Below are 21,732 nucleotides of genomic sequence, written 5' to 3' on the forward strand. Positions count from 1 at the left end.
CCTTGCATTAAGTATGTATGAAGAATGGTTCATTATACATAATGTGGTTTTACCAATCTAGCATACATACTTGTTGCCCAGTGAGTGGGCAGATCAAAGCAATCCAGTGCTCAGTATATGGCATGTTGCATCACTGCCATGGCTACCATATATTGCACTGCATTATATGGCATAATGCACTGGGATTATATGCACTTCCACTGTGTGTAGATGCAGTAGATTTCTGAAAGAGATATCCTTTTGGGACTTATGCCCCACCATCCCCCAATAACTCCTTTTACTTTTAAAACTAGAAGTGGGAAGAAAACCTAAAAATTTACTATGGAATTCAGCAAAACTCACTAAATTCCTTCAAAACACATGTATTTTCTTACGATTTATATGACCAGTCAGACGAGTTTAACGTCATTGGTCAACAAGTTAGTTATTGCAGGCGCCCTGTGGCCCTCGGGCATTACGTCATCCAGTGCAATATATGGCATGTTGCACTCTGGCTGGGCAATAACTAATACATAATTGTAGGAATCGAATAACAAATCATTATAGCACAACTTTTACTCTACAAAAAAGCATATCTCTCTTTAACTATAGTGACATAAACAAGTGCTAACGACAGTAACTGTTGGAACTAACAATTGCCTACAAATGTTATTTACATGATCAGCTAAATAAGAGTCAGTTCACACTTCATTGCGTATGGGGCCAATTTCTGTGTGTGTAACAGCAGGACGATGATTGGCTCTTGGAGGGGGAGGGGCTGGTCTGTAGTCCTCTGTGGTGAGGGGGGCTAGATCATCCATGTAGGATAGTCTCAGCTGGTCCGGCCTCGTGGCTGGTCTGATGATGGGAGGAGTGATGTAACGATCAGGGTCAGCTTCTTCCACGGCTCCATCAGTGTAAGGTAGGTTCAAGGCGTCTCTTTGTTCATAGTCGTCTACTGCTTGGAGTAATTCATCTTCATCATTTTCATCAGCTACCAGCTGATACATTTCCCGGGCATTGTTAGCTCGTCGGAGTCTCATGTCTGCAGCACCAGCTCCTAAGTTTCTTATGGTGTCCTCTATCTTCAGCCATGTATTGCTCTTCTTGAGTACGAATTGGTAAAAGTGATAGCAAAGTGTTATCACAAATAAGGTGAATGATATAGCCATTGAAGTATTGGCTAGTGCTGACTGACTGTTCTTGGTATCTTTGACATAGAAGGTGCCAAATGCAAGCATAGCAACATTTAGTAGATAAAGACTTTTAAGGGAATCACAGATCTTACTTTTATACAAACGATTATTCAGTAGTTTCCATCCAATCAGTCCAACTGATACAGCCCCAGATGATAGAATAGGGAGGTAAGTGTCGAGAGCCATAGCAGCTACTAGATTATGAGCAATCAGAGCAAAGAGAAGCAGTCCCACCCAGTAGCGATGCTTGGGAGTGAATGGAGCATGGTATGCGTCCATGAAGCCAATATACTTCGTGTTTTTGGTCCATATCATAACCTTGGAACAGCGTGGAAACCATTGTCCAAAAAAGAGCAGTACAGTGAACAATCCACCTGCAATGAGGATTATGGCTGCAGCAACAAACCGAGGCAGGTGATCGCGAACGAAATATTGCACATTGCCATCGTACACCCAAACTATATCACTTGTACCATCAGGATAATCCAAGACCCTGTGTTGCAGTGCAGCAATGACAAACCGTAAGAGTTTGGAGTAAGAGAGTAGGACGAGTGTGCCTAAGGCAGCAACTGGGTTCCTGTTGGAGAGGAGCTTTGCAAATGAGTCAAAATATTTGCTTATAATGATTATAAAAAACATTAGAAGAAACAAGTAAGCGGGAAAGACAAGTTGAAGGAGCACTTTCCCTTGAGAGTTCATTCCATTGTAAAAGCATGTCTCAATTCCCAGGTCAAGATTCACCCATGATATGAAAACTGTTAAAAAGTTGTTTAAACTAGGAAAGAAAATTGCTTTATTAGCAGCTACTATGTTGGTGTAAAATATGAGGCCATGAATATTTCCAGTTGCTATAGTGATGTTGAGCACGAGAATTAAAGCAACTAGTAATATGCCAGCCAGCGCAAATGGTATTAGTAGAAGAAGGTAATTATCAGAACATCGTTCACATCTTGACGTAGCCAACACAAGACTCAGTCCAGGTTCACATTCTCCACACAAGACACCACTTCGATTGTAAGCACACTGTTCGTCAGGGTTACTTAGACTGATGTTGACTGATTTTTGTACGCAATAGTCAAATGTACAGTTACTAACGACATACCTACTTCCGTTGGTAGTATTTATGACTTCTATCCATATGTTGTTATTGCTTTCCAGCTTTATGGTTCCATTTTCCTCAGAACAGTTTGTTACCTGGTATTGTAGTAAGTTTGGATCACAGTCACACTTGCACTCAATATCGGACTGAATTGGCTTGAGTCCAATAGGGCATGTGCAGAGTTCAAAAGAAATATTAATAAGCTGCTTGGAAATTCCCAAATTGATGCATGGACCCTCGGCATAGAGCTCCACTTGAGCAGAGCTGTCTTGTGAGAATACATTGTACTCTAATTCTGTGCACTGATTACCAATTTCATGTTTTGCCTGTCCTTCTTTCAAACGATCACGTCCGCTCTCACTGACAACAGAACTGCGAATTGTGGCATTCATTGGATTTCCAACTTGGTCAACAGCCATAACACTGATTGTAAATGTGTGTCCTTTTTTTGTAGAAACATAGTCATATTGTGAGTAGTTGCACAAAATTACTTGAATAGGCCTAGAGGAGATTGATAGTGGCTCAATGGAGGAATTGACAGTATTTTGGATGTAGTCCAATCCGTTTGAAGAAATGTGATATTCAGCATTTTGACTTGCAGTACACCTGTCCAACAAACCTCCATAGATGTCTGCTCCTGACTGGGTAACTGTGTTCTTTGTCATGAATGTGTTAAAGTAGTTTTGATCTGAAAAGCTTTCATGTGCATGTAGTTTAATTGTTTGAATGAAACAGTCAGCAAAAATGGTTTCAGTTTCTGTGGCCCCTTCTTTGCAGGCACTACTCTCTGTGTCATCCGCCACAAATATCCCCCCTCCGTACTGAGCCGAGTTGTTGTTAATTATTAACTTAACATATCGAACCTGACTCAAATTATCTTCTTCATCCTTTTTAAATAGGTACAGTTTACTTTGCTGCAGATACACTCCACCTCCACTAGTATTAGCTGTGTTTGAGTCAATGTTGACGTGTGAATGAGTAAGTTCAATAGTTGATGATACTGCATGTATACCTCCACCATTATTCTCAGCAACGTTGTGAGCAATCTCACTCTGTTTATTTGGAGGACGTGGCTCTTCCATCTGCACTGGTTGGAACTCAACTCTACTGGAATATGCATAAATCCCCCCACCATTCTGTGCTGTGTTGTGATAGATCTTTATTGGCACATTTACAAAGAGTGTACTCTCTCTCAGAAATACCCCTCCTCCAGAGGTAGCTGTGTTGTTGGTGATGATAAATCCTTCTGTGTTAATGTATATTTGACTCTCGTCAGCACTGATAGCTCCACCAAACACACCCTGATTGTTACTGAGTGTTGTAGGTCCATTAAACTCGATTCGACTATTGAAAGCATAAATGGGACGACCATTGTTCCCAATAATATTCATTCCAGTGAATGTTACATTTGACTGCGCAATGTTCAAACTGCCCGTGTTATTAGTAATGTCAGTGTTGTTGATGATCAAGGTGGAAAATCGGGAGACAATCACATCAATTACCCCATTCTCTTTAGCAAAGTTGTGTGTCAGCGTACTGTTGGAGATGGACACACTGCCTGAGAAAACATAAATCGCTCCACCACCGGAGTAAGCACTGTTGTTTGTCAGGTTACTGTTGAAGATGGACACACTACCTGAGACAACATTAATCGCTCCACCACTGTTGAAGATGGACACACTACCTGAGACAACATTAATCGCTCCACCACTATAATTAGCACTGTTGTGTGTCAGCGTACTGTTGGAGATTGACGCACTACTACTTGAGAAAACATAAATCGCTCCACCACCGGAGTAAGCACTGTTGTTTGTCAGGTTACTGTTGAAGATGGACACACTACCTGAGTCAACATAAATCGCTCCACCACTGTAGTAAGCACTGCTGTTGTTTGTCAGCTTACTGTTGAAGATGGACACACTACTTGAGTAAACATCAATCGCACCACCACGATTATAAGCACTGTTGTGTGTCAGCTCACTGTTGGATATGTACACACTACTACCTGAGTAAACACTAATCGCTCCACCCCAGTCAGCACTGTTGTTTATCAGCTCACTGTTGAAGATGGACACACTGCCTGGGTGAACATAAATCGCACCACCACTATATTTAGCTCTGTTGTTTGTCAGCTCACAGTTGGAGATGGACACACTGCCTGAGTCAACATTAATCGCTCCACCATAGTCAGCTCTGTTGTTTGTCAGCTCACAGTTGGAGATGGACACACTGCCTGAGTCAACATCAATCGCTCCACCATAGTCAAATCTGTTGTTTGTCAGCTCACTATTGGAGATGGACACATTACTAATTGAGTAAACACTAATCGCTCCACCATAGCCAGCACTGTTGTTTGTCAGCTCACTGTTGGAGAGGGAAACGCTACTACCTAAGTCAACACGAATTGCTCCTCCACCATTGCAAGCTCTGTTGTTTGTCAGCTCACTGTTGGAGATGGACACACTGCCTGAGTAAACACGAATCGCTCCACCATAGTCAGCACTGTTGTTTGTCAGCTCACTGTTAGAGATGGACACACTGCCTCTGACCACATCAATCGCTCCACCACCAATCACTTCACCATTATTAGTAGCTCTGTTATTTGTCAGAGAACAACCGAAGATGGACACACTGGCTAAAACAACACCAATCGCTCCGCCACCGCTGTTGTTAATCAGTATACTGTTAGAAATGGACACATTGCTTGCAACAACAACAATTGCTCCACCCCACACAGAAGCTTTGTTATTTGTGAAGTTACACCGAGTGATGACTACAATACCAGATACCACTTCTACTGCTCCTCTGCTCCAAGAACTGTTATATTTCAACCTGCCGTTCAGTATTAAATCATCAACTGCTCCTCCTCCGTCATCATTTCTAGTGAACACGCTATTTGTTATGTACGCATCATCAGCCTCAACGTGCAGTGCTCGACCAGTGTTGTTAATAAAGAGATTGCTCTCAATTGTTACAGTTTGAGTATTAACAATTTTAACTACGTGGGTTTCTGCTTGATTGAGTGATACAAAGTCCGAAAAGTAGCAGTCTTTTATGTACACATCATTGGCACCATCAATGATCAAACCTTGATGTGAGTTTTGTGGTCGATCATTCGCTCCAACGAAACTCAAGCATTCAATATTCAATTTGGTATTACTTACAAAACGTATCGTACCATTGCTATGGAATCCAACTACAGTTGTACTTGTGTTCTGGCCGGTGATTTGCACATGTAAGAAGTTACGAATCAATAATTGCTCAGTTAACACATGATCTCCAGGTAGAAAGCTCAAGGTGAGATTGTCTCCACCAGATAACAAGTCTGTTTGAACAAGCTGCTCGAGAGTGAAACAAGTTCCATTTCGATAGTCATTACACAAATCGGTTGAATCCACTGGCACAATGTGATAGTGCTCACTCCTGGTAACAGTAGCTAGGGTCAGTAGCACTAACCAGCTGAGAATACTTCTAGACAGCATATCTGAAGTTGTATGATGGTTACTATATAATTATTATGATTATGTTGCACGCAAATGGCTAAATAGCTGTATACCGTCTAGTGCAGATTATAATCTTCAACTCACTGTTTAATGGATGTTGCACTCTTTTTGTTTCACTACTTTTGCAATAGTCAACAAGTGCTCTTTCACACCTAGAATTGAAGTATGGTATATAGAGATGTATATCTATACAGGAGGGCACGAATATAAGAGTACCTTAATGTTACTATTATAGACGGGTAGTAATTTTAGCGTTTTCAGATTTTTCTCTGTTTTTAGGGTACTAATTTTGGCGGATTTGTAGCAAATTCATAAGTACAGTATTATTTTGTCAAAAGATGTACAAGTATGAGTTTTAAGGTTGAATGGAAAGTTTAGAGTTAGATACAGATGAAAAAAGGGCTATAGCTTCCTTGCATACTCTAAAGTACATTATACAAAAGTACATTAGAAAAAAAAAATTTAATGAGATTCATAATTTTGGCGTTTTACTATTAGCACATACTTAATTTAGCAGATTCGCTAAAATTAGTACCCATTTATAATAGTATAATTATTATCACTATACGTATCAAACACATTCCATTCCAGGCTTTCCTCTTACTACGTCACAAATACTTGTAGTTGTATAAACTATGAAGTAGGAAATGTACCTATATACCTAACTAACACACCGTGCGTGTATTCACATTACACACTGTCAACAGACACTCTTGTGATGTTAGGTGAATTTCACCATAAGTGTATTCATATACTCTGTGATAACTATGTTAGTATGACGCAGCATAGACACTATAGTATCTATGGACGCAGCTACTGACTTGTGCATTGTCTATAAAAACGAGGGAGTCGGATACTCCCACTCCTGGTATCTGTACTAAGTTTCCAAAACACCCAACAGCTGGACTCAAATTCTCAACTATAGGTACATATTATAGTTATTATAGCCAAACGGGGCGTTTTCCGGAAAATACCCTAGGGCTTTCTTAGATTTAACATGTCCTACATAGATATGAGCATACCTCCAATACCCCTTCAGAATTGCGTATTGCGTATTGTGTATATTAATAGGTACATGTATACGTATTATGCAAAGCAATTGTTGATTTTTCTCTGCAGTTATAGTTAGCCCTATTAACCATCAAGGCATCTCCATTCTGTTCAGTAACACATTACATGATGGTCTCAAGCATCAGGACCCCTGTGTGCCCCCCTGGTGAATACAGATCCCCCCCACAGTGGGACTATAATTATATATACAACGTAGAACAGCCTAGCTGTCTGCCTTTCTACATGTGAGACCCTCTATTTATTAACTGTATGTGCACGTATCACTATGTCCCCCTTATCTATATAGTATTATGTATAATTATATGTATCACTATGATTTCACTGGCCTATATAAATTGTAGCTAGCATCCGTCACAGGCCTTGGGTTGAGGCTAGTATGTATACCATTATCTGGCTTTGGCTGCAAATTTAAATTATCTAGTTCAGAATATATAGTCTTCAACTCACGTTTAACGGATGTTGCTTTTTTCTTTCTGTTATTTTCCACAACTGCTCTGGTATAATTATTCAACCACCTCTCCCTGTTTTGAGGTAGACTCAGTACTTGCTGCCTCTAAATATAGAGTCCAGAGTATCCTGTTTGGGAACGTCAAAGTATTGAGACTCCCACATCGTGAGATATGTACTATTACATGTCAGTTTTGATTGAAACAAGATACTCCCAATTAACAACGTACTGCATTGACTCTTATAATTATTTTTGAAACTACATTACACATCGGTACATATATTGGTACATACGTAACTATACAATGCTTTAATGTCTTGACCCAATCAATAATCGAGACATGATGGACTCAAGCACCAGGTCTCCTGTGTGCCCCCTGGTGAGTACAGACCCCCCACAGTGGGGATATACATGTTCGTAGATAAGCCTGAGAATCTTTGTCTATGTGAGGCCCTCTATTTATTAGCTGTATACTATATACACGTTTGTCCTATCTATATATCTATATACTAATTGACTGCATGGAAACATGCAAACTCATTCCTCATTCGATGCGCATGTATATAATTATAGTGTAATTCCAATGTTCTACTATACGGCCGTAATGACATATCTCTTGGAGAGTTCCTGCATCGATACTGCTTCAGGTGTGTGTGTATGTGCCACTGGTTCATTGCATATAGTCATGGTAATGTGCACACACTTAACTATATCCGACTAGAAAAACATTTGCAATGTGAAAAATTGCTAGGATTGGCCAGGGGAACCACAAAAAAGCGTGGGAACAAGAAATCAGACGAGAGCATAACTCCAATCCGTTACAACGTCAATCACATGTATACTGGTAGTTTTCCCATGTTTTCCCAGCCAATATGCCACGCAATTTTTACTGGTGGAGTGATGACCAATCCCTATATATATTTATTATACATCCATTTTAGAATGTGGGGCACATAATTATGATGATTTGTGATGAATTGATGTTCCTAATACATGCAGTGTTGAGCACAGGTACACACAGTCCATCCATGCGTAGTAACATGCACGGACCGTACTGGTGACTGCATGGAATGATGTGGTGGATGGAAGCTGATAGGTGGATCTGGAACACAGTCTATTATTTAATATACTATGTATTGTACATGTTCATGACGTTGTAATGGATTGGAGTTATGCTCTCGTCTGATTTCTTGTTCCCACGCTTTTTTGTGGTTCCCCTGGCCAATCCTAGCAATTTTTCACATTGCAAATGTTTTTCTAGTCGGATTCCCTTTCTTTTTCAGTACAGTTTACGTATCATGACATGCATAAGTGGAACGTCAAGAGGCAGTACAAGAAGAGAAGACAGGACTAATCAGATATCTTCTCGAATATCTCTGGACTAATAATTATAGTATGAGTAATAATTTATTGCTTGATAATTAGACCCTATGTTGAATTTGCGAATCAGTATTAAATGACAGCCATTTTAAGAGCATGATATCTAGCCAGTGCATATAGCATGCCTGTCAGAGAAAGGGAGCTAGAGCTGAACAGTGTGAAGAAAAGGAACACCTCAGGCTCTGGAATAGCCTCGATTCCAAGCCGCTGAGAAAGTATCACTATTCATAGACTCGCAAGCCACTCCCTTTTCTCTGATTGGACGGGGGCGGGAGAAAAGGGACTGGTGACTCTTGGCTACAGCTTGTGTAAATCAGGAATGCTATTAAATATTAATGTCACGTGCAAATTATCCAATTTATTCTGATGCGTTAAAAGCTAAAGACACAGAACCAGCCTTTTGATTTTATAGATCCTTGTACCAGTGTCTGTTGTGCCACAACTTGTGGATTAGCATGGAACAGCTGATGAACGTAGAAATCTTGGCAGTCCTTCTTTGAACCGAGGAGTGGCAGCGATTTAAGACAGCTTGTACAAGTCTGACTACTCTCAATTCAACTGCTGCCGTCTGCCATTATCTGTCTTGTATTGTACAGGTTATTAAAAGCTTTAGGCAACCAATGACTTTCGGCTGCCAGTTCTCATCACGTAAAACTAAAACAAGCTAATCTCTGCTGGTGTCTTAGATGACTATATCCTAGCTGAATGCCTGATGATGTTATTACTCCATCATCTTCTCTTTTCTAGCACTAGCATCCATTCTTAAACTGTAGCTAAGAAGCCCGCGATCACTTTTGCAGGCTACGCAATTCTACTTAACCTCACGCAATTTTTGGATCACGTGGAAAAATCAATGAATAATCTCTACCCAAATTCCGGTAGAGACACAAAATGTGTCCCAGAGTCACCAGTCCCTTTTCTCCCGCCCCCGTCCAATCAGAGAAAAGGGAGTGGCTTGCGAGTCTACACTATTCAAGGGGCTGGAGTCGAGGCTAGCTCTGGAACTGATTTTAGGCGCACGGTTTATTAGCCACGCCTATCTATTATTATTGGCCACAACGCAATTGCTGAGTCATTAAAGATGGCGGAATTGTCTAGGTAAGAGAAATAGAGACTGAGAGGTCATCTGCCTCGTGGAAGCAATCGCAAATCTGAAGAAGCGCTTTGTAATCCAGGTTGTAGTCGTTTGGAAACCCTGTGCAGAATGTCCTGGAGAGGGCTGTACTTGGAGTAAATGCTGGGCAAGAAACTTACTTACTTATTTACTTACTCACTTACTTAGAGTCTACTTACTTACTTAGTCAGTCAGTCAGACAAAGAGCGGTGAAACGTCGAAATAGTGCAATTTTTAAAATGAAAATATTCATTTATTAAAATGTTTATGGATTATGAAATGAGAGATACAAAGAGAGAAAAGGCTAAATAAACTATCTGTTCAGCCAGTTTCTTGATGTGGCCTTTCCCTGCAGAGATAGAACAGTTTGAACATGAGTTAAAATAATTCTAAACACGGGCAAACCCACTGCCAATCCTATGTAAAACCTACTGGTTTTACTAATATGGCCACGCTAATTGAAGCCATCTATATCACATGCCAATTACTGTAAATATACTCCCACATAACGGCATGTCACTACCACAAGTGCATGTGACAGCGATAGAAGGGCCTGCATGTGGAGAATATTGCATTTTGGATTTCAAAACACTGCCTGCATCAATAGTAATATACTACCTCGCAATAACTACCTTAGAATGTTTATGTTTTGAGTGCAAAGAGAGGATTACACAATCACTGTAACACACACACACTTGACCCAGATCACTGGCTTCAAATACTATAGCTACGTGATTCATGCCTTGTCAGCAATCCACATCAACATGCAACACAATTGATATCCCCATTGCCTGGCAACAACGACGGTGTCTATGCTTGGCTGCAGGCCTGCAAATGTTGCGACTAGGTGCAGCTTAATTTGTCAGAGAAAATTTCTTAAGCCCTGTTGGATGTATACTCAACTGCTCAGCGCTGTGACATTTGTTTATGGTGGCCACCCCAACAGTGGCTGTTATCATTTCCCACTCATTTTCAGGGAGCTCAGTGATCTTATCATGTAATACAGGTGGAAATATAATTTTACTAGCAGTAGCCTATAAAGATGAGGGGCTCCAGGGGCTGGAGCCCCTCATCTTTCTAGGCTATTAAGTATAGAGATGAATTATCAAGCTGCACAATGTAGATAGCGGTATTTTTTTCCATTCAAAAAACTAGAGCCCCCCTTTGAGAATTACCTACGCCACTAACTAGGGAGATTTTGCAGCTTATATATATAGCCTCATTAGACATTGACATTGACCAATAATTTGTTTCTTGATTGTGGTGGACGATATTCTGTCAGAAAAATCACTCAAGCACAAACCAATTGCACATGCAGATTGTGTTAGAATTGTCCCCACAGAGTGGAGAGTGTGTTCTATATCGTATCAGACAGAAGCTGAAGCGATACATACTGGAATATATTACACATCGAGGATCTTGGCAAAGATCCTTGGTGCGTATAGTATTGGGTTCATCAGTACACAGGGGTAAACGTACACTGGGTTGCAGCAAATTGCTGGAGGAGAAGAACATGTTATTAATATAATATAGGACTCGGACACTTGCTATACTCGAGATACTACAGAAGTGATTTCATGCAGGCTTCTAAATCGTGTGCTACTAAATCAGCTGACGGTTAGTTTAAATAAGTATCACATACATCGAAGGTAGTTCGTATACCGGTTCCTCTAAGTGATTGGATGTTCAAGCGATGGATTATAGTTATATACAAATTGTACAGTACATTATTGCGGTATTGTTTTTTAGTCATTATGCGTTGTCAGTGCATGTAGTACATAGCAGCAAGCAGAATTGAATGTGTTGTGTCATGTCCTCCTCTTTACGTAAAGGTGCTCTACTTCTTGGATCCCGTTCGATGCATGTGTTTTACTGGTTGGCCACTTACATGTAACTATAGGCATCACCTAATGCAGGTACTGTCCTGACAGTAAAGCCACCAAGTATAATTATATGAACATTGGGTTCATTTGATCTACATAAAAGATGTGGTTTTGCTCTTTGGCTACCGTAAGTACATACACTGATATAGATACGATAGTGGTAATGGTGTTGTGCACTGATATAGATACGATAGTGGTATTGGTGTTGTGCACTGATATAGATACGATAGTGGTATTGGTGTTGTGCACTGATATAGATACGATAGTGGTATTGGTGTTGTGCACTGATATAGATACGATAGTGGTATTGGTGTTGTGCACTGATATAGATACGATAGTGGTATTGGTGTTGTGCACTGATATAGATACGATAGTGGTATTGGTGTTGTGCACTGATATAGATACGATAGTGGTATTGGTGTTGTGCACTGATATAGATACGATAGTGGTATTGGTGTTGTGCACTGATATAGATACGATAGTGGTATTGATGTTGTGCACTGAGTGTATGAATTGATCTAGACTTGTGGTCTTTGTATTGTCAACACAATTACTGCTTTGTTTTCATATCATCTTGTGTCGTAGTTGACCTCATAATGTAATCTGATGGTTGCATGCATAATTATCTTGTTAGCCAACATTATTAAGTTAATATAGCATAGCAACCATTTTTATCTCTACAAAAATAATCTCTTAAACTAGTGACATAAACGACAGTAACTGTTAGAACTAACAATGCCTACAAATGTTATTAACATGATAAGGTACTTCAGCTAAATAAGACAGTTCACACTTCATTGCGTATGGGGCCGATTTCTGTGTGTGTAACAGCAGGACGATGGTTGACTCTTAGAGGAGGAGGGGCTGGTCTGTAGTCCTCTGTAGTGAGGGGGGCTAGATCATCCATGTAGGATAGTCTCAGCTGGTCCGGCCTCGTGGCTGGTCTGATGATGGGAGGAGTGATGTAGCGATCAGGGTCAGCTTCTTCCACAGCTCCATCAGTGTAAGGTGGGTTCAAGGCGTCTCTTTGTTCATAGTCGTCTACTGCTTCGAGTAATTCATCTTCATCATTTTCATCGGCTACCAGTTGATACATTTCCCGGTCATTGTTAGCTCGTCGGAGTCTCATGTCTGCAGCACCAGCTCCTAAGTTTCTTATTGTGTCCTCTATCTTCAGCCATGTATTGCTCTTCTTGAGTACAAATTGGTAAAAGTGATAGCAGAGTGTTGTCACAAATAAGGTGAATGATATAGCCATTGAAGTATTGGCTAGTGCTGACTGATTTTTATTTGTATCTTTGACATAAGAGGTGCCAAATGAAAGAATAAAAACATTGAATAGATAGAGAGTTTCGAGGGAATCACAAAACTTACTTTTGTACAAACGATTATTGAGTAGTTTCCAGACAATAAGTCCAACTGATAGAACCCCAGCTGATAGAATAGGGAGGTAAGTGTCGAGAGCCATGGCAGCTACTAGATTATGAATAATTAGAGCAAAGAGAAGCAGTCCCACCCAGTAGCGATGCTTGGGAGTGAATGGAGCATGGTATGCATCCATGAAGCCAGTGTACTTTGTATTCTTGGTCCATATCATAACCTTGGAACAGCGTGGAAACCATTGTCCAAAGAAGAGCAGTACAGTGAACATTACACCAGCAATGAGGATAATGGCTGCAGCAACAAACCGAGGGAGGTGATCGCGAGTGAAATATTGCACATTTCCGTCGTAGAGCCAAACTATATCACTTGTACCATCAAGATAATTCAAGACCCTGTATTGCAGTGCAGCAATTACAAACTGTAAGAGTTTGGAATAAGAGAGTAGGACGAGTGTGCCTAAGGCAGCAACTGGGTTCCTGTTGGAGAGGAGCTTTGCAAATGAGTCAAAATAGTTGCTTAAAATGATTATTAAGAACATTAGAAGAAACAAGTAAGCGGGAAAAACAAGTTGAAGGAGTACTTTCCCTTGAGAGTTCATTCCATTGTAAAAGCATGTTTCAATTCCCAAGTCAAGATTAACCCATGATACAAAAACTTTTAAAAAGTTGTTTAAACTAGGAAAGAAAATTGCTCTATTAGCAGCTACTATGTTGGCGTAAAAAATGAGGCCATGAATATTTCCAGTTGCTATAGTGATGTTGAGCAGGAGAATTAAAGCAACTAGCAATATTCCTGCCAGCGCAAATGGTATTAGTAGAAGAAGGTAATTATCAGAGCATCGTTCACATCTTGACGTAGCCAACACGAGACTCAGTCCTGGTTCACATTCTCCACACAAGACACCACTTCGATTGTAAGCACACTGTTCGTCAGGGCTGCTTAGGCTGATGTTGACTGGTTTTTGTACACAATAGTCAAGTGTACAGCTGCTAACAACATACCCTGTTTTATTGGTGACTTTGATCCATGTGTTGTTATTTCTTTCCAGCGTTATGGCTCCATTTTCCTCAAAACATTTTGTTATCTGATATCCCAGTTGCAAGTCTGGATCACAGTCACACTTGCACTCAATATCGGACTGAATTGGTTTGAGTCCAATAGCGCATGTGCATGGTTGAAAAGGAATATTTATATTTTTTGTCTTGAAATTCCCAAATTGTTGCATGGACCCTCGGCATAGAGTTCCACCTGAGCAGAGCTGTCTCGTGAGAATATATTGTACTCTAATTCTGTGCACTGATTGTCAACTCTTTGTTCAGCCTGTCCTTCTTTGAGACGACCAACTCCACTCGTAGTGATAACAGAACTGTGAATTGTGGCATTCATTGCTTCCAACTTGGTCGAGAGCCATAACACTGATTCTAAATGTGTGTCCCTTTCTAGTAGAAATAATACTATAGTCATTATTGCAAAAAATTACTTGAACAGGCCTAGAGGAGACGGATAATTCGGTGGAGGATTTTATGGTGTTATTTATGTAGTCCAATCCATTTGAAGAAATGTGATATTCAGCATTTTGACTTACTGTACACCTGTCCAACAGACCTCCGTAGATGTCTACTCCTGACTGGGTAGCCATATTGTCAGTCATGAATGTGTTAAAGTGGTTATAATTAGAGCGGTACCCATACAGATTAATTGTTTGAAGGAAGCATTCAGCAAAAATGGTTTGAGTTGCATCATCTTCTGTGGCCCCTCCTCCACACGCGCTCCTCTCAGTGTCATCTGCCACAAATATCCCTCCTCCGTACTCAGCCAAGTTGTTGTGAATCATTAACGTGACATATCGATCCTGAGTCATATATTCTTCATATGTTTTAAATAGATACAGTTTTGAGCTTTGCTGTAGATACACTCCACCTCCACTAGTGTTAGCTGTGTTTGAGTCAATGTTAACGTATGATTGAGTAAGTTCAATAGTTGAAGATACTGCATAAATACCTCCACCATTCTGAGCAATGTTGTGAGCAATCTCACTCTGTTTATTTGGACCATATTCATTTATCATCTGCACTGATCGGAACTCAACTCTACTAGAATATGCATAAATTCCTCCACCAATCTGGGCTGTGTTTTGATTGATCTTTATTGGCTCATTTACAAAGAGTGTACTCTCTCTCAGAAATATCCCTCCTCCAGAGGTAGCTGTGTTGTTGGTGATGATCACTCCTTCCGTGTTAATATATATTTCACTCTGGTAAACGCTGATAGCTCCACCAAACACACCATGATTGTTACTGAGTGTTGTAAGTCCATTAAACTCGATTTGACTATTGAAAGCATAAATGGGACGACCATTGTTACTGACAATATTCATTCCAGTGAATGTTACGTTTGATTGCGAAATGTTCAAACTGGCCATGTTATTAGTAATGTCAGTGTTGTTGATGATCAAGATGGAAGATCGGGAGACATCAATTACCCCACTCTCATTAGCAATGTTGTTAGTCAGCTCACTGTTGGAGATGGACACATTACCAGAGCGAACATAAATCGCTCCACCATTGTCAGCACTATTGTTTATCAGCTCACTGTTGGAGATGGACACACTGCCTAGTAAGTCAACAATAATCGCTCCACCCCTGTCAGCTCTGTTGTTTGTCAGCTCACTGTTGGAGATAAACACACTACTTGAGTAAACATAAATCGCTCCACCCCAATAGTCAGCACTGTTGTTTGTCAGCTCACTGTTGGAGATGGACACACTACTTGAGCCAACATGAATCGCTCCATCATAGTCAGCTCTGTTTTTTGTCAGCTTACTGTTGAAGATGGACACACTACTACCTGAGGCAACAACAATCGCTCCACCTCTATAGTCAGCACTGTTGTGTGTCAGCTCACTGTTGAAGATGGACACACTACTTGAGTAAACATAAGTCGCACCACCACTATAATAAGCTCTGTTGTTTGTCAGCTCACTGTTGGTAATAGACACACTACTTGAGTATACATCAATCGCTCCACCTTCATAGCCAGCACTGTTGTGTGTCAGCTCACTGTTGGAGATGGACACATTAGCTGAGTAAACATAAATCGCTCCACCATATGCAGCACTGTTGTGTGTCAGCTCGCTGTTGGAGATGGACACATTACCTGAGCCAACATTAATCGCTCCACCACTATAGTCAGCACTGTTGTTTGTCAGCTCACTGTTGGAGATGGACACACTACTACCTGAGCCAACATTAATCGCTCCACCACTATAGTCAGCACTATTGTTTGTCAGCTCACTGTTGGAGATGGACACACTACCTGAGACAACACTAATCGCTCCACCATTCTGAGAAGCTTTGTTATTTGTGAAGTTACACCAAGTGATCACTACAGCACCAGATACCACTTCTACTGCTCCTCCGCTCTCAGCACTGTTATAGTTGAACTCTGTGTTGTTGATCAGTGCGTTGTTTGATTTAATGTAAACTGCACCTCCATCATTTCTAGTGAACTCACTATTTGTTATGTACACATCATCAGCCTCAACGTGCAGTGCCCGACCAATGTTGCTCATAAAGAGAGTGCTCTCAACTGTTGCAGTTTGAGTATTAGTAATCTTAACTATGTGGTTTTCTGCTTGATTGACTAATACAAAGTCCGAAAAGTAGCAGTCTTTGATGTAAACATCCTTAGTACCGTCAATGGTCAAACCTTGATGTGAGTTTTGTGATCCAACATTCACTCTAATGAAACTCAAGCGTTCAATATTCAATTTGGTATTACTTACAAAACGTATCGTACCATTGCTATGGAATCCAACTACAGCTGTACTTGTGTTCTGGCCGGTGATTTGCACATGTGAGAAGTTACGAATCAATAACTGCTCAGTTAACACATGATCTCCAGGTAGAAAACTCAAGGTGAGATTGTCTCCACCAGATAACAGGTCTGTTTGAACAAGTTGCTCGAGAGTGAAACAAGTTCCATTTCGATAGTCATAACACAAGTCGGTTGAATCCACTGGCACAATGTGATAGTGCTCACTCCTGGTAACAGTAGCTAGGGTCAGTAGCACTAACCAGCTGAGAATACTTCTAGACAGCATGTCTGAAGTTGTATAATGGTTACTATAATTATGATTATGTTGCACCAAATGGCTAAATAGCTGCATACTGTCTAGTGCAGATTATAGTCTTCAACTCACTGTTTAATGGATGTTACACTCTTTTTGTTTCACTACTTTTGCAATAGTCAACAAGTGCTCTTTCACACCTAGAATTGAAGTATGGTATATAGAGATGTATATCTATACAGGAGTGCATGAATAAGAGTACCTTAATGTTACTATTATAGACGGGTAGTAATTTTAGCGTTTTCAGATTTTCTCTGTTTTTAGGGTACTAATTTTGGCGGATTTGTAGCAAATTCATTAGTACAGTATTATTTTGTCCAAAAGATGTACAAGTATGAGTTTTAAGGTTAAATGGAAAGTTTAGAGTTAGATACAGATGAAAAAAGGGCTATAGCTTCCTTGCATACTCTAAAGTACATTATACAAAAGTACATTAGAAAAAAAAAATTTAATGAGATTCATAATTTTGGCGTTTTACTATTAGCACATACTTAATTTAGCAGATTCGCTAAAATTCGCTAAAATTAGTACCCATTTATAATAGTAACAATAAGATATTATCACTATACGTATCAAACACATTCCATTCCAGGCTTTCCTCTTGCTACGTCACAAATACTTGTAGTTGTATAAACTGTGAAGTAGGAAATGTAACACGATGCGTGTATTCACATTACACACTGTCAACAGACACTCTTGTGATGTCAGGTGAATTTCATCATAAGTGTATTCATATACTCTGTAATAACTATGTTAGTATGACGCAGCATAGACACTATAGTATCTATGGATGCAGCTACTGACTTGTGCATTGTCTATAAAAGTTCGAGGGAGTCGGATACTCCCACTCCTGGTATCTGTACTAAGTTTCCAAAACACCCAATAGCTGGACTCAAATTCCTCCAGAATTGCGTATTGCGTATTGCGTATTAATAGGTACATGTATACGTAATTATGCAAAGTAATAATATTGTTGATTTTTCTCTGCAGTTATAGTTAGCCCAATTAATCATCAAGGCATCTCCATTCTGTTCAGTAACACATTACATGATGGTCTCAAGCATCAGGACCCCTGTGTGCCCCCCTGGTGAGTACAGATCCCCCCACAGTGGGACCATAATTATATATACAACATAGAATAGCCTAGCTGTCTGCCTTTCTACATGTGAGACCCTCTATTTATTAACTGTATGTACACGTATCACTATGTCCCCCTTATCTATATAGTATTATGTATAATTATATGTATCACTATGATTCCACTGGCCTGTATAAATTGTAGCTAGCATCCGTCACAGGCCTTGGGTTGAGGCTAGTATGTATACCATTATCTGGCTTTGGCTGCAAATTTAAATTGTCTAGTGCAGAATAATTATAGTCTTCAACTCACGTTTAATGGATGTTGCTTTTTTCTTTCTGTTATTTTCCACAACTGCTCTTGTATAATTATTCAACCACCTCTCCCTGTTTTGAGGCAGACTCAGTACTTGCTGTGTGGCTCCTCTAAATATAGAGTCCAGAGTATCCTGTTTGGGAACGTAAAAGTATTGAGACTCCCACATCGTGAGATATGTACTATTACATGTCAGTTTTTATTGAAACAAGGTACTCCCAATTAACAACGTACTGCATTGACTCTTATAATTTCATACATTACACATCGGTACATGTATTGGTACATACATAACTATACAATGCTTTAATGTAATCAAGACATGAAAGATGATGAACTCAAGCACCAGGTCTCCTGTGTGCCCCCTGGTGAGTACAGACCCCCCACAGTGGGGCTATCAGTGACATGTTCATAGATAAGCCTGAAAATCTTTCTCTATGTGAGGCCCTCTATTTATTAGCTGTATATACACGTTTGTCCTATCTATCTATACTAATTGACTGCATGGAAACATGCAAAGTCATTCCTCATTCGATGCGCATGTATATATAGTGTAATTCCAATGTTCTACTACGGCCGTAATGACATATCTCTAGGAGAGTTCCTGCATTGATACTGCTTCAGGTGTGTGTTGATGTGCCACTGGTTCATTGCATATAGTCACAGTAATGTGCACATGCACACTTAACTATATAATTATGGCCACGCTAATTGAAGCCATCTATCACATGCCCATTGCTGTTAAATTAAATATACTCCCACATAACGTCATGTCATGTCACTACCACAAGTGCATGTGACAGCGATAGAAGGGCCTAGCTGGGGAGAATATTGCATTTTGGATTTCAAAACACTGCCTGCATCAATAGTAATATACTACCTCGCAATAAATAACTACCTTAGAGTGTTTATGTTTTGAGTGCAAAGAGAGGATTACACAATCACTGTAACACGTACACACACACTTGACCCAGATTACTGGCTTCAAATACTAGCTACGTGATTCATGCATTGTCAGCAATCCACATCAACATGCAACACAATTGATATCCCCATTGCCTGGCAACAACGACAGTGTCTATGCTTGGCTGGCCTGCAAATGTTGCGACTAGGTGCAGCTTAATTTGTCAGAGAACATTTCTTAAGCCCTATTGGATGTACTCAACTGCTCAGCGCTGTGACATTTGTTTATGGTGGCCACCCCAACAGTGGCTGTTATCATTTCCCACTCATTTTCAGGGAGCTCAGTGATCTCATCATGTAATACAGGTGGAAAAATAATTTTACTAGCAGTGGCATAGGAAGGAGGGGCTCCAGGGGCTGGAGACCCTCATCTTTCTAGGCTATTAAGTAGAGATGAATTATCAAACTGCACAATGTAGATAGCGGTATTTTTTTCCATTCAATAAACTAGAGGCCCCCCATTGAGAATTACCTACGCCACTAACTAGGGGGATTTATAATAGCCTCATTAGACAGTGGACTGAGTAATGACCAATAATTTGTTTCTTGATACAAATTTATTGTGCATGGTGGACGATATTCTGTCAGAAAAATCACTCAAGCACAAACCAATTGCACATGCAGATTGTGTTAGAATTGTCCCCACAGAGTGGAGAGTGTTGTTCTATCGTATCAGACAGAAGCTGAAGCGATACATACTGGAATATATTACGCATGCACCGAGAATCTTGGCAAAGATCCTTGGTGCGTACAGTATTGGGTTCTGTAACTCTCGTACCGGTTCCTCAAAGCGATTGGACGTTTAAGTGATGGATTATAGTTATATACAAATTGTACAGTACATTATTGCGGTATTGTTTTTCAGTCATTATGCGTTGTCAGTGTAGTACGTAGCAGGCAAGCAGAATTGAATGTGTTGTGTCATGTGCCTCCTCTTCAACGTAAAGGTGCTCTACTTTTTGGATCCCGTTCATGCGGCCATGCAGATCCACCTCTGTGCAAAAGAGTTCTGAGAACCTCCTCTATATGCAAGCACAGCACCAACAAGGTGTTCGATTTGAAGGGCTCCATGAGAAGTCGATCCATTGATTCGTCTAAAGAGAGTAGTGGGGACGTACTGTTGGATGAGAACTACCTTCAATATATACGTGTTACTTATTTAAACTAACTGTCAGCTGATTAGTAGCACACGATTTAGAAGCCTGCATGTAGTATCTCGAGTATAGCAAGTGTCCGAGTCCTATAATATATTAATAACGTGTTCTCCCCCTCCAGCAATTTGCTGCAACCCAGTGTACGTGTACCCTCACTCCAAGTGTGTACTGATGCAGGCCATACTAGCCGACACTAAGTTCTTGACACAGAACGCCATCATGGACTACTCTCTACTCACTTGCATTGATGATTCCACGGGAGAACTTGTCGTCGGAATTATTGGTAAGCTTGTGAGGGGCGGGGCAGTGTGTGTGGCTTGTAAAACAACAAGCTATGTCGTTCAGTTCCTCTCGACGTTTGTTGATTGTGATTGTGCCATGATGAGTGTTTGTAATAATCTTTTTGAATTAAAGATGTCTTATAACTTTAGCCTAACTAACCCTTGCATGTCTTATAATGAGATGCCCCAGACTCTCCCTCAGTTGCATGTACATACTAGGTACTATACTACACAGAGAAAAATTGTGCTGAAACTGCGTGAGATTTCTTCCTGCATGACAGAGGTAACTTTGATTTCTTCCCGACATTGCTGTTTTAGTTTAGAGTGTGTTCAACGTGGTGATGTACTGTAGCTCAGCTAAAGCATGTAATGTACAACTGCTTGTAACGATTACATGTTATGCATGTACTTCACTCAACTGTACTTGTATATTATTGCATGCGGAATCCATGGAAGTTATACTTGTCCCTAATCTGCCGGACTTGGTGCCTACAAACGTTAGATACGTACAGCAGTATACCATTGTATGCATGTCGACTTCTTAAGACAACACTTATTTTAGAGTTAATAATTATACTGTTAGTATTGACAGATGAGAACTGTGTGATTGTAGCAGATTTCATGGACTCTTTATAAGCACGGAAAAGTGATGATGAAGAAGTTTATCAAGGAGCAGTGGCAAGGATCGAGATTCTGGAGGGAACAGGCAATGGTGAGAAATTAACTCTGGAAGGTTCATATACATACATAGTACGG

The 21,732-nt window shown here is 40.3% G+C and overlaps 2 protein-coding genes and 1 long non-coding RNA gene across 6 annotated transcripts; 1 reads left to right on the forward strand and 2 right to left on the reverse strand.

Moving 5' to 3' along the window:
* Positions 1-499: 499 nt before the first annotated feature.
* On the reverse strand, positions 500-18,701 carry LOC135337310 (uncharacterized). Of its 3 annotated transcripts, XM_064533227.1 has the most exons (4): positions 7,296-7,398; positions 5,862-5,929; positions 3,959-5,758; positions 500-3,910 (listed from the first exon to the last, which is right to left on the reverse strand). In XM_064533227.1, the coding sequence occupies exons 3-4, from the start codon at positions 5,754-5,756 to the stop codon at positions 681-683; spliced, it is 5,028 nt and encodes a 1,675-aa protein (XP_064389297.1). In that variant the 5' UTR covers positions 5,757-5,758; positions 5,862-5,929; positions 7,296-7,398; the 3' UTR covers positions 500-680. The 3 variants fall into 3 exon arrangements, with proteins under 3 accessions (XP_064389297.1, XP_064389296.1, XP_064389295.1); XM_064533226.1 differs by lacking the exon at positions 7,296-7,398 and adding an exon at positions 18,576-18,701 and having other exon boundaries at positions 500-5,758; XM_064533225.1 differs by having other exon boundaries at positions 500-5,758.
* Positions 12,355-14,417, reverse strand: LOC135337311 (uncharacterized). Its single transcript, XM_064533228.1, has one exon. The coding sequence runs from the start codon at positions 14,279-14,281 to the stop codon at positions 12,461-12,463; it is 1,821 nt and encodes a 606-aa protein (XP_064389298.1). The 5' UTR covers positions 14,282-14,417; the 3' UTR covers positions 12,355-12,460.
* Positions 17,967-21,681, forward strand: LOC135337312 (uncharacterized). 2 transcript variants are annotated; one of them, XR_010395055.1, is made up of 4 exons: positions 17,967-18,121; positions 18,176-18,272; positions 20,489-20,978; positions 21,590-21,681. It is a non-coding gene; the product is annotated as an uncharacterized LOC135337312 (long non-coding RNA). The 2 variants fall into 2 exon arrangements; XR_010395054.1 differs by having other exon boundaries at positions 17,967-18,272.
* The last annotated feature ends 51 nt before the right edge of the window (positions 21,682-21,732 follow it).

This window comes from Halichondria panicea, chromosome 6, assembly GCF_963675165.1.
Source record: "Halichondria panicea chromosome 6, odHalPani1.1, whole genome shotgun sequence".
In the NCBI taxonomy this organism is placed as follows: Eukaryota; Metazoa; Porifera; class Demospongiae; order Suberitida; family Halichondriidae; genus Halichondria; species Halichondria panicea.